General features: G+C 34.5%; 2 protein-coding genes and 1 long non-coding RNA gene across 3 annotated transcripts; 2 read left to right on the top strand and 1 right to left on the bottom strand.

The window, feature by feature from the left end:
- LOC104737673 (protein trichome birefringence-like 26) lies at positions 887-2,746 on the top strand. Its single transcript, XM_010457909.1, has 3 exons — positions 887-1,241; positions 1,478-1,764; positions 1,861-2,746. The coding sequence occupies exons 1-3, from the start codon at positions 998-1,000 to the stop codon at positions 2,650-2,652; spliced, it is 1,323 nt and encodes a 440-aa protein (XP_010456211.1). The 5' UTR covers positions 887-997; the 3' UTR covers positions 2,653-2,746.
- On the bottom strand, positions 3,264-3,893 carry LOC104737672. The gene is made up of 2 exons (XR_759776.1): positions 3,791-3,893; positions 3,264-3,692 (listed from the first exon to the last, which is right to left on the bottom strand). It is a non-coding gene; the product is annotated as an uncharacterized LOC104737672 (long non-coding RNA).
- LOC104737671 (UDP-glycosyltransferase 72B1-like) lies at positions 9,249-10,978 on the top strand. The gene has a single exon (XM_010457908.2). The coding sequence runs from the start codon at positions 9,370-9,372 to the stop codon at positions 10,810-10,812; it is 1,443 nt and encodes a 480-aa protein (XP_010456210.1). The 5' UTR covers positions 9,249-9,369; the 3' UTR covers positions 10,813-10,978.

The following is a 13,364-nucleotide window of genomic DNA, read 5'->3' as shown; positions in this document are numbered from 1 at the left end:
TGTAACGAAGGGCTGAGGAGATACAAAACCAAAGGTTTAAGATAAAAGGTGTGAGGACCAAAAATAGGGCATGTTCTTCTTCACACATAACTCTCAACTTATTCCTAATAATATTTGAATATAAAAATATAAATTAAACAAAAGGACAAGGAAACCATTTTAGAATCTCAAAGCAATTATTTATACAATCTCAAATCCCCTAGCCATATTTTAACTTTCTTTATAGAAAACAAAAATACGTAACCTAGAAAATTATATTAATGTCATTTGTCATGATTTAAATTTAAACTTGCATAATATATATATATATATATATAAGTTATGAGGATCTATATTTTTAAAAATGACCATCTAGATGTATTTTAAGAAGATAATATAAAAAAATTATTTAGAAATGTCAAATGTATGAGTATCCAATATAAATCAATTATGAAAAAATACAATCAAATAAAATAGAGAAATACCCTAAAATAGCATTAAAATAAGTTTTATGGACAATTATAGCACACATTACATAAATTCCCAAAAATAGCATTATTTAACATATTAAAATATTTAAAATATATAAATTTTTAAAATTTTGTTTTTTTAGGTTTGGGTTCTCAGTTTCACATTTAGGGTATAGTTTTAAGTGGTAGGGTTTAGTATTTTGAATTTAGGATTTAATTTAAAAAAATAATTTGTGCTATTTTGGGAATTTTGAATATATTGTGCTAAGTTTGGAAAGAAAACTTATTTTTGTGCTATTTTTGAGAATCTCACAATAAAATATGTTTCTTACAATTACTAAAAATAAATAAAGAAAATATGTTTTTATATTTTCTCTATTTTATAGTTTTTTTTTTTTTGTAAAAAGAAAGTAAATAGAGAAAATAAAAACATCTCTTTCTCTTCTTTCTTTGGTCACAGAACGTTTTCATCTTGCAACCATCTCCCGAGGCCCAAGTATAAAACCATTGAATAGCTTCACCAACTAATTTCACTTGAGTGTTCTTCAATGGAACAGCAATTAACACTTGTATTGCTTGATAGCCCAAAAGGCGCCAAGATTGTAGAAGACACTTGTTATCCTTCTTCTTCTTCTTCTTCTTCTGTTACCTCCTCCTCCTCCACTGATCGTCGTCATCGAACCTTCGTCAAGTTCTTCGTTTACTTGTCTCTAATCGCTCTCGCTTACTATTTCATCATCTCCAGTTTCGCCGTCTCTCCAATTTCCCCGGATACTTCTTCTTCCGCAAACGGTAAAGCAATCATCTTTCTTTGGCAATTTTGGAATTGATTTTGGTAAAAAGATTCCAGACTTTGTCCGATTATGTAGTTTTTGGGCTTCTTGGGTGTTTAATTTAGGAAACCCTAACCTCTAATTAATGGAAATTTCTGAACTTTATCGAATGAAAATTTCTAATTTAGGGTTACTGTGTTGGTGTGTTTACCATTTGTTTGATGAAATGTCTGTGTGAATATTGTTTGTTTGCAGGTTCATCAGAAAAGTGTGATCTTTTCACTGGAGATTGGGTACCGGATCCATCTGGTCCTCTGTACACCAATCTCTCTTGCCACCACATTCAAGATTTTCAGAATTGTCTTTTGAATGGACGGCCAGATGTGAACTATCTCTTTTGGAGATGGAAGCCTCGTGATTGTGATCTTCCTCGGTTCAGCCCATCTCAGTTTCTCGATTCTGTCAAGAACAAATGGTGGGCTTTCATCGGTGATTCCATCGCTCGTAACCATGTCCAGTCTTTCATCTGCATCCTCTCTCAGGTTTATTATATATATATATTCGTTGGCTCTCAGGTTTCCTTAGACTACAAGTAATCAAGAATCTCGATTTAACGGTTGTTTTATTTATTGTCTCAGGTGGAAGAAGTGGAGGAAATCTATCACGATAAGGAGTTCAGATCCAAGATATGGAGATTCCCTTCTCACAACTTCACTCTATCAGTCATTTGGTCTCCTTTCCTTGTCAAATCAGAAACACCAAACAACTCGGATATCCAGCTTTACCTCGACCAGCTCGACCACAAATGGACCGTCCAATACTCTAAATTCGACTACGTTGTCATCTCTGGAGGCAAATGGTTCCTGAAAACCACAATATTCCATGAGAACAACAATATCACAGGCTGCCATTACTGCCAAGGCATAGACAACCTGACCGACCTCGGCTATGATTACTCCTACCGCAAAACCCTTAACCTTCTCCGTGACTTTGTCCTGAACTCAACCCACAAACCGCTTGTTCTGTTCAGAACTACAACGCCTGACCATTTCGAGAATGGGGAGTGGAACACTGGTGGGTATTGCAACAGAACGATGCCGTTTAAAGAAGGTGAGGCGAAAATGAAAACCGTTGATGATGTGATGCGTGATGTTGAGCTTGAGGTGTTTCAGAAATTCGGGAAAGGTTTCGGTTTGGGATCCAACATTAGACTACTAGACACGACTGGAATGTCTCTTCTCCGTCCAGACGGGCATCCTGGACCGTACCGACATCCAAATCCTTTTGCTGGAGTTAAGGATAAGAGCCATGTTCAGAATGATTGTCTGCATTGGTGCTTACCCGGTCCAATTGATTCATGGAATGATGTGATGGTGGAAGCCATGCTTAACCGGGAACGGGAACTATACAATTTAATCGGTTTAAAGTAGTACTCGATGTTGCTTTGCTTTGCTTGCTTGTAGCTAGTTACCGTCTATATATGAAATTTGTAATGGTTCGTTTTAGTAAGAATTCTTTAATATTTAGGATGACTTTCATAAAAACTAAGAAACTGAGATGTCACTTAGACATAGAAGCCTGTGATTATAAAACATCGCATCATCAACCTCACCACGCTTGATGTTTTGATCACTCAAATCTGGTGTGTATATCTCCAATCTTGTGACATCATCTATCATTGATGCCGATATGATTGATCATATGTCAATGCATTTATCTCTTGAACACTTAACGTACCACATAGTAGATTTGACATGGATTCATCATTGCAAGAAACAAAAGGTAGGACAAACAAGAGAGAGATATATAGTCTCACCTTGCCAATGGATATATATGTAAGTTTGGTAAAACCTCTACTCCCCAAATTGAAATATTTATAAGAAGTCAACTCTATGGCAGAAGGAGCGACACTCATGCCTGACTAAACCAAAGCCCTACTCACAAATAGTATAAATTGTGTTCAAATTAAAGTCGAAATCCTTATAAACGTAATCATGATGCAAGATTTGACTAGTACGTACTTTGAAAACAAATTGGCAAGTATCACCGAATGAAAATAACATTAGGGGAGAGTTCTCAAAAACTCATATCGTCATCACATAAAAGGTTCAGTCATAAAGCATTGCAAATTTTTTTAAGTTACAAACATGGGAAGCAAAAGAGAAAGGGACAAGCGAAGGGAGGCCTAAGCCCTTAAGGGGAGGCTTCGCTTTTCATGACGGGCTTCTTAGTCTTCTTCTTCTTAGTCATCTTCTTCAAAACGTCGCGGAGGTGGAGTCTAGTGAGGTGAAAACATGAAGATAAATGAGCTATACGTACAGCAACCAACAACAAACACAGAGAGATAGAGAAATTAAATGAAGGTGATAATCATTGGCTCCAAAGGAGCGATGTGGGAAGCGGAGACCAGGAACAACAATACAACCCGGATAATCATCGTTACTGGGATTGCGAGGATACACCATTATCGCTNAAAAAAAAAAAAAAAAAAAAAAAATCAAAGCCTACAAAGCAATTCCGGTGTGCAAAGAATAAAGTGAATCGATATAACAGATCGTATCAACTAACCAATTTGTATTCTCTCAACCGAAAATAGAATATCAGCAAGTAACGCGATATTCCTAAGAAATCTGAAATTTACCTTTTTTACCTGATCGAGAGAGAGAGAATGATTTTTTTAGGTTTTCGTTATTGCATAGGAAACCCGTCCCGAAAAGACAAGTGATAGGGTAAAAACCCAGTGGGTATCCTTAAAATTTTAAGCCCACAAGCCCATGTTTTGTATATTTTTTTTTTTTAAAAAGAACAATGCTTGAAAGTTTTAAATAATAAATAGAAAATATTGCATCCTAACACACTTTTTAAAAAGTATTTCTCATTTGACACACTTTCTACTATTTGGTTCTCTATGTTTATTAACTATCTTATCCTCTCACTATAACTTTATTTACAACAATGCCATCAAACTATAAATTTCTCTCTAGTTACCAATTCACATGTTTCTTTTTTCATTCTCTTCTCTCTTTTTCATTGTTTAAATAAATATATAATTTTATCTAGTTGGAAAGTGTAGGCACAAAAATATCTAATTTTTGTTAGAGAAAAGCAAAAAAAAATTCTAGATGAAATAAACAAAATGGTGCATTATGTCATACAAATCATGAACATGTGGACATGTTTAGATGTATAATTCTAGTTAACACTTGGTTAGAGAGTTTTTACAATAAAAATATTTCTCTTAAGCTCAAAGGATTGAGGCGCGGATTCTAAGTGTTTCTAGCACAAAAATCAGTAATATAATTTCTAAATTTTTCTTTACCAGTTAAGAACAACATCAAAAATTTGGAAATTTTATAAATAATCTCATACAAGAAGTCAAAAATTTGGCCTAATTTAAAGTTCAGGATTTAAAAGTTGGGGTAGGTCAATTTCATGTTTTCTAGTAAAAAATCTTTAGATTTGACTACATTTGTTAAAATTGCTATGGAATTAAATTTACGATTTAAAATTTAGGATTTATGGTTTAGTATAAGTTTCATGCTTAGGTTATTAGGGGATATGATGAGTTTATTTTTTTTTGATATTTAACAATGACTACTTCACCAAAACAAAAGTAATTTTTAGTGGACGTGTATAACTTATCGTCCATGTGGACTTGATTTTATAGACATGAAATATTCAACTCGTTTGATAGTTAACCATGACTACTTTATCAAACCACAGATTTTTTAATTAATTAGGCATTCATATGTTTTTTTCTCTGATCATCCAAAAATAAGTATTCATCTATGTATGTTAACCATCTACATAATAGTGAACAACATCAATGAATTTGGAAATTTATAAAGAATATAATACAAGAAGTAAAAAATTTGACATAATTTAAGGTTTAAGGTTTACTGGTTGGGGTAGGTCAATTTCATGTTTTCTAGTAAAAGATCTTCAGATTTGGCTACATTTGTTAAAATTGCTGTGAAATTAAATTTATGATTATGGTTTATGATCTAAAGTTATCTAAAGTTTAGGATTTAAGCTTTATGGTTTAGACTTTAGGTTTTATGATTTAAGGTTAGGGTTTAGGGTTTAAGGTTGAGGGTTTAGAGTTTAGGGTTTAGAGGTTTAGGGTTTAGGGTTTAGGGTTTAGGATTTGAGGTTTAGTATATGATATAATGAACAGCTTCATATGCTTAGATTTTTAGGGGATATGATGAGCTTAAAATTGTTTGATAGTTAACAATGACTACTTCACCAAAACACAAGTAGTTTTTAGTTGACATGTATAACTCATCCATGTGGACTTGATTTTATGGACATGAAAGATTAAAATCGATTGATAGTTAACCATGACTACTTTACCAAACCAGAAGTTGTTTGATTAATTAGGTATTCATATTGTTTTTTGTCTGGTCATCCAAAAATAAGTATCCATCTATGCATGTTAACCATCCACATAATCGCGAACAACATCAATAAATTTAGAAATTTATAAATAATGTAATGCAAGTAGTCAAAAATTTGGCCTAATTTAACGTTAAGGATGACTATCATAAAAACTAAGAAACTGAGATATCACTTCTAATTGATCAATGAATTTACAAACATAATCAATATATAGGTTAAAAAAATTGAAACAATTAAAACAAAAAGAGACATAAGCCTGTGAGTATAAAACATCCCATCATCAACATTGATTACTCAAATCTAGTGTGTATATCTCCAATCTTGTGACATCATCTATCATTGATGCCAATATGATTTATCATATGTTAAAGCATTTCTCTTGAACACATAACTTTTCATATACCAAACCATGTGGTTGTGACATGTTTTTGATCTTGAACTTCCACGCTTTGGACGGTTTTTCTTCGATCATCTGCTGATATAAATGGTGGCCTCTAAAAAGCATTATGTCGAACAATTTTGTGTCCAAAATGATTGGTCGTGAACTTTGTTGCATGTTTACCACTCTTTAATCGAAGAATTGGAGAAGATCGTTGATGAAGACATGTTTACCTTCAACACCTTCTAGCATATATAATTTACTGGAATCACATATGGGCTTTCGTGGGTTGATGGCATGGATAGCTTTTGGTGATTACTTAATGCCACTAAAATATCTCTTCACCCATATTTCGAAGGTATTAAGAGATTCTGCAATATATTATCATATATATCCAATTAGGTTTAAAGATTCAGCAGACACAAAAGAGTAACTATATAAAAAAAATCAGAAATATTATTTACCTTCACTTATAACACAAAGCTTCATCGAAGCACCGTGGTAATGATCATCAAAAAAATTTCAGTGCGTACATGGAGGGTATTCATGTCTTCATTACAAAGGGAGACCTTGTTACCTTGCACAAGAAAAGTGATTTTTTTTGCAAAATGGATGATGTAAATATATTGTTAGGGTGGGGCAAACAGTAAAACATGTTATGCCATATTACTACATACCATTTGTGAATCTATTGAATGAGTGGTCATTTATGGATGTATGGCATTTGAGTTGATGGAGACGATGAGCATTTGTACATCCTTCGCACCTTCAAACTCTGGAATGATATTTACAAACATCATCAAAAAATTTAGCATTGACAAAGGTTAAGATAAATGAATAAAGTTAGTGTAAATAACATGAATCAACAATAAAAATTTCTCGGCTCATCCAGTAGGATTCAGGAGGGGTGTGATAAAAAACTTAGAGGACAAACACAATCAAAAGTCAAAACAACCTTACATATGACATAATATGAACGTAAATTCGGTAATTTCAGCAAGTTTTGGAAGATATCGAAACAAATAATGCATGCTTTTAATAACATTCTTTAATTTGTTGTCTAGTATTGATCATATATTAATTTGACTGATTGGTAGCTATAACAACTATGTATACCATTTGTTCATTATTATTTAACTCGTCAAAATCTATATATAAAACAAAATTATTAAAATATATCTGTTTTAAAGTTGTATTGATATGACAGCTTTATCGACTTGGTCCCTTTGATTAATATAATATCAATATGAAAAAAAAGAAAAGAACAATTTTTGAGTTCACTCCTAACGTGAACCCCTTAGTTTTGTTCACTTCTCTTTGTTTTAGCCAATGAGAATCTGACATATAATAATACATTTAAGAACTTATTCATTCACTTCCTTAAGAACTTATTCATTCATCTGTATATATTATTATAAAATTAAAAACTTAAACCGCTTATTTATAAATTCAAACCAATATATAATTTCATTATAATTGTAAAATCTAAACCCTAACCATCTCATTTATAAATCCAAACCAACATATAATTTCATTCTAATTATAAAATCTAAACCCTAACCATCTCATTTGTAAATCCAAATCGTCATATAATTTCGTTCTAATTGTAAAATCTAAACCCTAACCATCTCATTTGTAAACCCAAAACCGACATGTAATTTTGTTTTAGTTCTAAAATCTAAATCCTAACCACTTCATTTGTAAATCCAAACCGACATATAATTTCGTTTTAATCGTAAAATCTAAACCCTAACCCCTTCATTTATAAAACCAAACCGATATATAATTTTGTTTGAATTGTAAAATCTAAACTCTAATCACCTTATTTGTAAACCCAAACTGATAAATCATTTCATTATAATTGTAAAATCTAAGCCAAACCAATATTTAACTTTCCTTAAAAAAATATTTAGAATTTGTTTTCTTAATCTGCTTTGCTTTTTAATTTAGTTTTGATTTATTTTTTTAAATAAGATAATGTATAGAAGATTATGATTGGTTGTAAAGGAAGAAGTAAATAAGAAGGTTCATCCTAGAATTGAACCTAAATATTTTTCAAAAAAAAAAAAAACTTGTTCAAAAGGACAACATTAATAAAATAAAATAAAATCGTCAAATTCCAACCACTTATCACTCTCCTTTAGGTGATTATAGTTAAGCTTGACAATATTCACAAGTGGAATTGACAAAAGAGATAATAATATATATATATATATATATATATATAAATAATATTAATGAGTTACTAGGTTTTTTTGGTTGATTATGATTTAGCGGGACATATTCAATTTTAGTAAAATCATTACAAAAATGATGGGCTATGAGATAAATCCCACTTTCACCTTTTTTCACTCAAACAAATGCTAAAGTCTAATCTATCGATGAATGATTGTATTGCCTTTTTATCCTCCCCCACGATGACCCAAAATATTTCAAGAAGTCAAATTTTTATATTTTCTTTTTCTGTATAGAATACAAATGTCTGAATAAATAAAAAGAAAAAGAAAATCTTTATAAAGAAATAATAGTATTGGTATTTTTTTAGAGAACAATAATAATAGCAACATAAAAAAAGGAGAGAGAAAAAAAAAATTGTTGTAGTGAAGAAACCTGAAGAAAAAATCATTGCGGAAGCATTACGTTTGCATATCATCACATAATCTCACACGTGCGCTCAATACATTTCACACGCACAAATATTTTGACCCACAATTACAAAAAAGGCTGGTCATCCACCAATTTCCCTAACCTCCCTCTCCAATAATTGAACATCTTTTATTTAATCTTTTGGCAGCCAATATTATAGTGATGTATATATATATATATATATATATATTTTGGTTTCATTCCCAATATCTTTTTTTTCTTAAATTTATGAATATTTCCACAGTTAGTTTACAATGAAAATCAAGAATATTTCCATAGTTTTTTAAAAAAAAAATTGTATGTAAATAAATTTCTAACCAAAAACTGTTTTACAATGAAAGTGACATTTAAACCGTTTTTAACAATGAATATTCCCAAGGTTAATGATATATTTTTTATATATATTAACATGTAAAATTAAAAAAGAGATCAAAATGATATATATATATATATATATATATTAGTTAATTTAAAAGGTTGCCAAGTATAACATGGTCTCCACAAGGAACATTATACAAAACACTAAAAAATAAATAAATAAATAGAAGTTTTTCTAGCTACAAAAATGATACACACAAGCTCTCTAGTCTATATAAAGCCATTAACTCGATACCTCACAAATTACAAAGTAAAAAAGGAGATAATAATCACAAACTACAAAAAGAAAGAAGAAAGAAAAAGAAAAAAGAAAAAATAGTAAATTCTTGAATCTTTTGCATCAATGGAAGAATCAAAAGCGCCTCACGTTGTGATCATACCGAGTCCTGGAATGGGTCACCTCATCCCACTCACTGAGTTTGCTAAAAGACTTGTTCACCATCACGGCTTCAACGTGACCTTCATCGTCGGTGGCGAAGGTCCACCGTCAAAAGCTCAGAGAACCGTCCTCGGGTCTCTTCCTTCTTCAATCTCCTCCGTCTTTCTCCCTCCCGTCGATCTCACCGATGTCCCATCCTCGGCTGGCATCGAAACTCGGATCTCCCTCACCGTGACTCGTTCAAACCCGGAGCTCCGGAAACATTTTGACTCGTTCGCGGCGGAAGGTCGTTTACCGAAGGCGCTCGTCGTCGATTTGTTCGGTACGGATGCTTTCGACGTCGCCTCGGAGTTCCACGTGTCACCGTACATCTTCTACCCTTCAACCGCCAACGTTTTGTCGTTTTTTCTCCATTTGCCTAAACTAGACGAAACGGTGTCGTGCGAGTTCAGGGAGTTAACCGAACCGGTTAAGCTCCCTGGTTGTGTTCCGCTGGCCGGTAAAGATTTACTTGACCCGGTCCAAGACCGGAAAATCGATGCATACAAATGGCTTCTCCATAACACCAAGAGGTACAAAGAAGCCGAAGGGATTCTTGTGAATAGTTTCATCGAGCTTGAGCCAAAGGCTATAAAGGCCTTGCAAGAACCGGGTCTTGATAAACCACCTGTTTATCCGGTTGGACCGTTGGTAAACATCGGTAAGCATGAGACTAAACAAACCGAAGAGTGCGAGTGTTTAACGTGGTTGGATAACCAACCGCTCGGTTCGGTTCTGTATGTGTCCTTTGGTAGTGGCGGTACACTCACACGTGAGCAGCTCAATGAGCTTGCGCTCGGTCTTGCAGATAGTGAGCAACGGTTTCTTTGGGTCATACGAACTCCGAGTGGGGATGCTAATTCTTCGTATTTTGACTCACATAGCCAAAACGATCCGTTGTCATTTTTACCACCCGGGTTCTTGGAGCGGACCAAAGACAGAGGTTTTGTGATTCCTTCTTGGGCTCCACAAACTCAAGTCTTAGCCCATCCATCAACGGGCGGGTTTTTGACTCATTGTGGATGGAACTCGACTCTAGAGAGTGTAGTAAGCGGTATTCCGCTTATAGCATGGCCATTATACGCAGAGCAGAAGATGAATGCGGTTTTGTTAACCGAAGATATCCGTGCGGCACTTAGGGCGCGTGCCGGGGAAGATGGGGTAGTGAGAAGAGAAGAGGTGGCTAGAGTGGTAAAAGGATTGATGGAAGGTGAAGAAGGTAAAGGAGTGAGGAACAAGATGAAAGAATTGAAGGAAGGAGCTTCTAGGGTGTTGAAGGATGATGGATCTTCTACGAAAGCACTTAGTCTTGTGGCGTTAAAGTGGAAAGCCAACAACAAACAGTTAGAGCAAAATGGCAACCACTAAATATTTTATGCCTAATATGGTTTGTATAACCAAAGATGGGATTTGTGCAATTGTGTTTTTGTGTACGTATGTTATTACTTTTCGTTGCTTTTGTCTCAACTTTTCTTTGTAAATGTTTTTTTGGCTTTTGATTAAGTGATGGTAAGTAAGTTTTAGATGCGCAATATTGTTCAAGAATATCGTCAATATTTTATAATTAATTTTGTTTTAAAACTATTAACCAACAAAGAATAATCTCTTTTCAATATATTCACACGTTGTACCATTTGGTTGAATTTGTAGTAGACGGGTTAGTTGAAATCTGAAGTACATGGTTAGATAATATACATTTTTTTCACTATATGGTAATCATGATTTGTGACAAATGTGATGAAGTACTTGGAATATAACTGACAGGAGAATGACTGAATATTGTGTGTATATATATTTTTTCCAAATGTAATTTAGTTTTTTTTAATGGCTAATAAATAAACCGTTTGTTTAAGTTCTAAACAGTCATATCGCTAGCTCATCAGTAAGAGACATATATCCAGAGCCGTCGTAGAGAATTACTAGGTCACGATCTCAAAAAACATTTTTAGGCCTAAAACAAAAATTAATGAAAACACAAATAAGTAAGTGTTTTGACTTTTGAGGGTCAAACTCATGACATCTTAGACTCTCTTCCACTGCTTACACGACTAGGCTAAAAGAACTTTCTATGAAATAAGGCCGATTATAGATCTATATAATTTTCAGCCGCAAACTGATGCTTCATCAGCTTGTGTCTTGGACCGGCTATATGTCAACGATTTTGTTTGTTTGTTAACTGAGAGACAACGGTTTTGATCTTATTAAAAGCATATATCAAAACTCTTTCTAATCTCCAAGAGTCATCAGGTCAGATATGCGTTACAGTATATCATCAAAAACGTCTGTTTCGTGATGAGGCAGGAAACATCTTGAACCAACTTGAACAAAGATAAGACAGATTTGTTCTTGGCAGGAGTGAACCAACTTGAAACCGATAGAATTACTACTATTGATTTCAGGTCTGGTTCATTACCCATCCGATATCTCGGACTACCTCTGATGCATAGGAGGCTCCTAATAACAGAGTACACGCCCCTCATTGACAAGATAACAGCCACTTTCTCTAGTTGGTCAGCCCGAACGTTATCATACGCAGGAAGAAAGGAGCTAATATCCACTGTTATTTTTGGCACCATCAACTTCTGGGCTACTGCCGTCATCCTCCCCAAAGGTTGCTTGCGGACTATTGAACAACTCTGTGCTAGCTTTTTGTGGATAGGAGATATCACCAAAAAAGCCACTGCAAAGGTAGCATGGAAGACAATATGTCTTCCTAAAGAGGAAGGGGGTTTGGGGTTTCGCCGTTTAGGTACGTGGAATAAAACTCTCTGCCTGAAGCTTATTTGGAGACTTTTTTCTGCGCCGGATTCTCTTTGGGCAAGGTGGATAAGGAACAACAAGATAAAGAATGAAGTTTTTTGGTTAATAGATGAGAAGAAGCAACATTCTTGGACTTGGAAAGCTTTGCTGCACCTTCGAACCCTTGCCAATCGTTTCCTGCTCTGTGAGGTGAAAAATGGCAAGATGATAAGCTTCTGGTTCGATAGATGGACTCCATTTGGTCAACTCATTGAGTTTCTCGGTCCATCAGGACCGTCACGTACTGGTATCCTGCTGAACAGTACTGTGTCCTCTGCGTGTTCTCCAAGTGGTTGGCTTCTGCGCCTAGCAAGGTCTCCTCAGGCGGAGCAACTTCATATTCATCTTACAACAATCGACCTCCCATCCTTATCCTCTGACCGAGACATTTTCCTGTGGTGCACAAGACGTCCGAGTCTTTTACCATAAAGCGAACCTGGGAAGCTCTAAGGGAGAGACATGACCCACAACCTTGGACAAAGCAAGTCTGGTTCAAGGGTGCGATGCCTAGACATGCGTTCATGATGTGGCTCACTCACTTAAATCGTCTCCCTTTGAAAACGAGGTTGGCTTCATGGGGTATGCAAATATACAATGTCTGTTGTATATGCGGTCTCTACCCGGAGTCCCGAGACCACCTATTTCTCAACTGTGACCTTAGTGAAGAGTTCTGGTTGGAGACAACAAGAAGATTGGGCTACAATGCTTTTGTGTTCCACACTTGGGATGCTTTCGTTTTGTGGATAGATCTATCGGACCAAACCTCTACACTCACCCTGAGAAGGCTAGTCTCACAAGCAGTTTGCTATGCTATCTGGTCAGAAAGGAACAATCGGCTCCACAACAACATCACAACTCCATCGCATATACTGTTTAAGGCGCTGGACAGACAAATCAGGGATGCGATTCTAGCAAAGAGTCAAAGGAAGAATTTTAAAAATCTATTGCGTGACTGGCTGAGATTTGCATAAATTTTGATTCATCTCAATCTTAAGATAGGCCTTGTTTTTTATTCTTTTTTGGCAAGCTCTATCTTACTTGTATCAAACCGTGTTGTATTCAGTACAAACTATTTTCATTAATGAAAATTCACATTTTTGCAAAAAAAAAAAAAAAAAAAA

The sequence above is a fragment of the Camelina sativa genome, chromosome 13, assembly GCF_000633955.1.
Source record: "Camelina sativa cultivar DH55 chromosome 13, Cs, whole genome shotgun sequence".
NCBI classification, from domain to species: Eukaryota; Viridiplantae; Streptophyta; class Magnoliopsida; order Brassicales; family Brassicaceae; genus Camelina; species Camelina sativa.
This window is presented reverse-complemented; position numbering and strand designations above follow the sequence as displayed.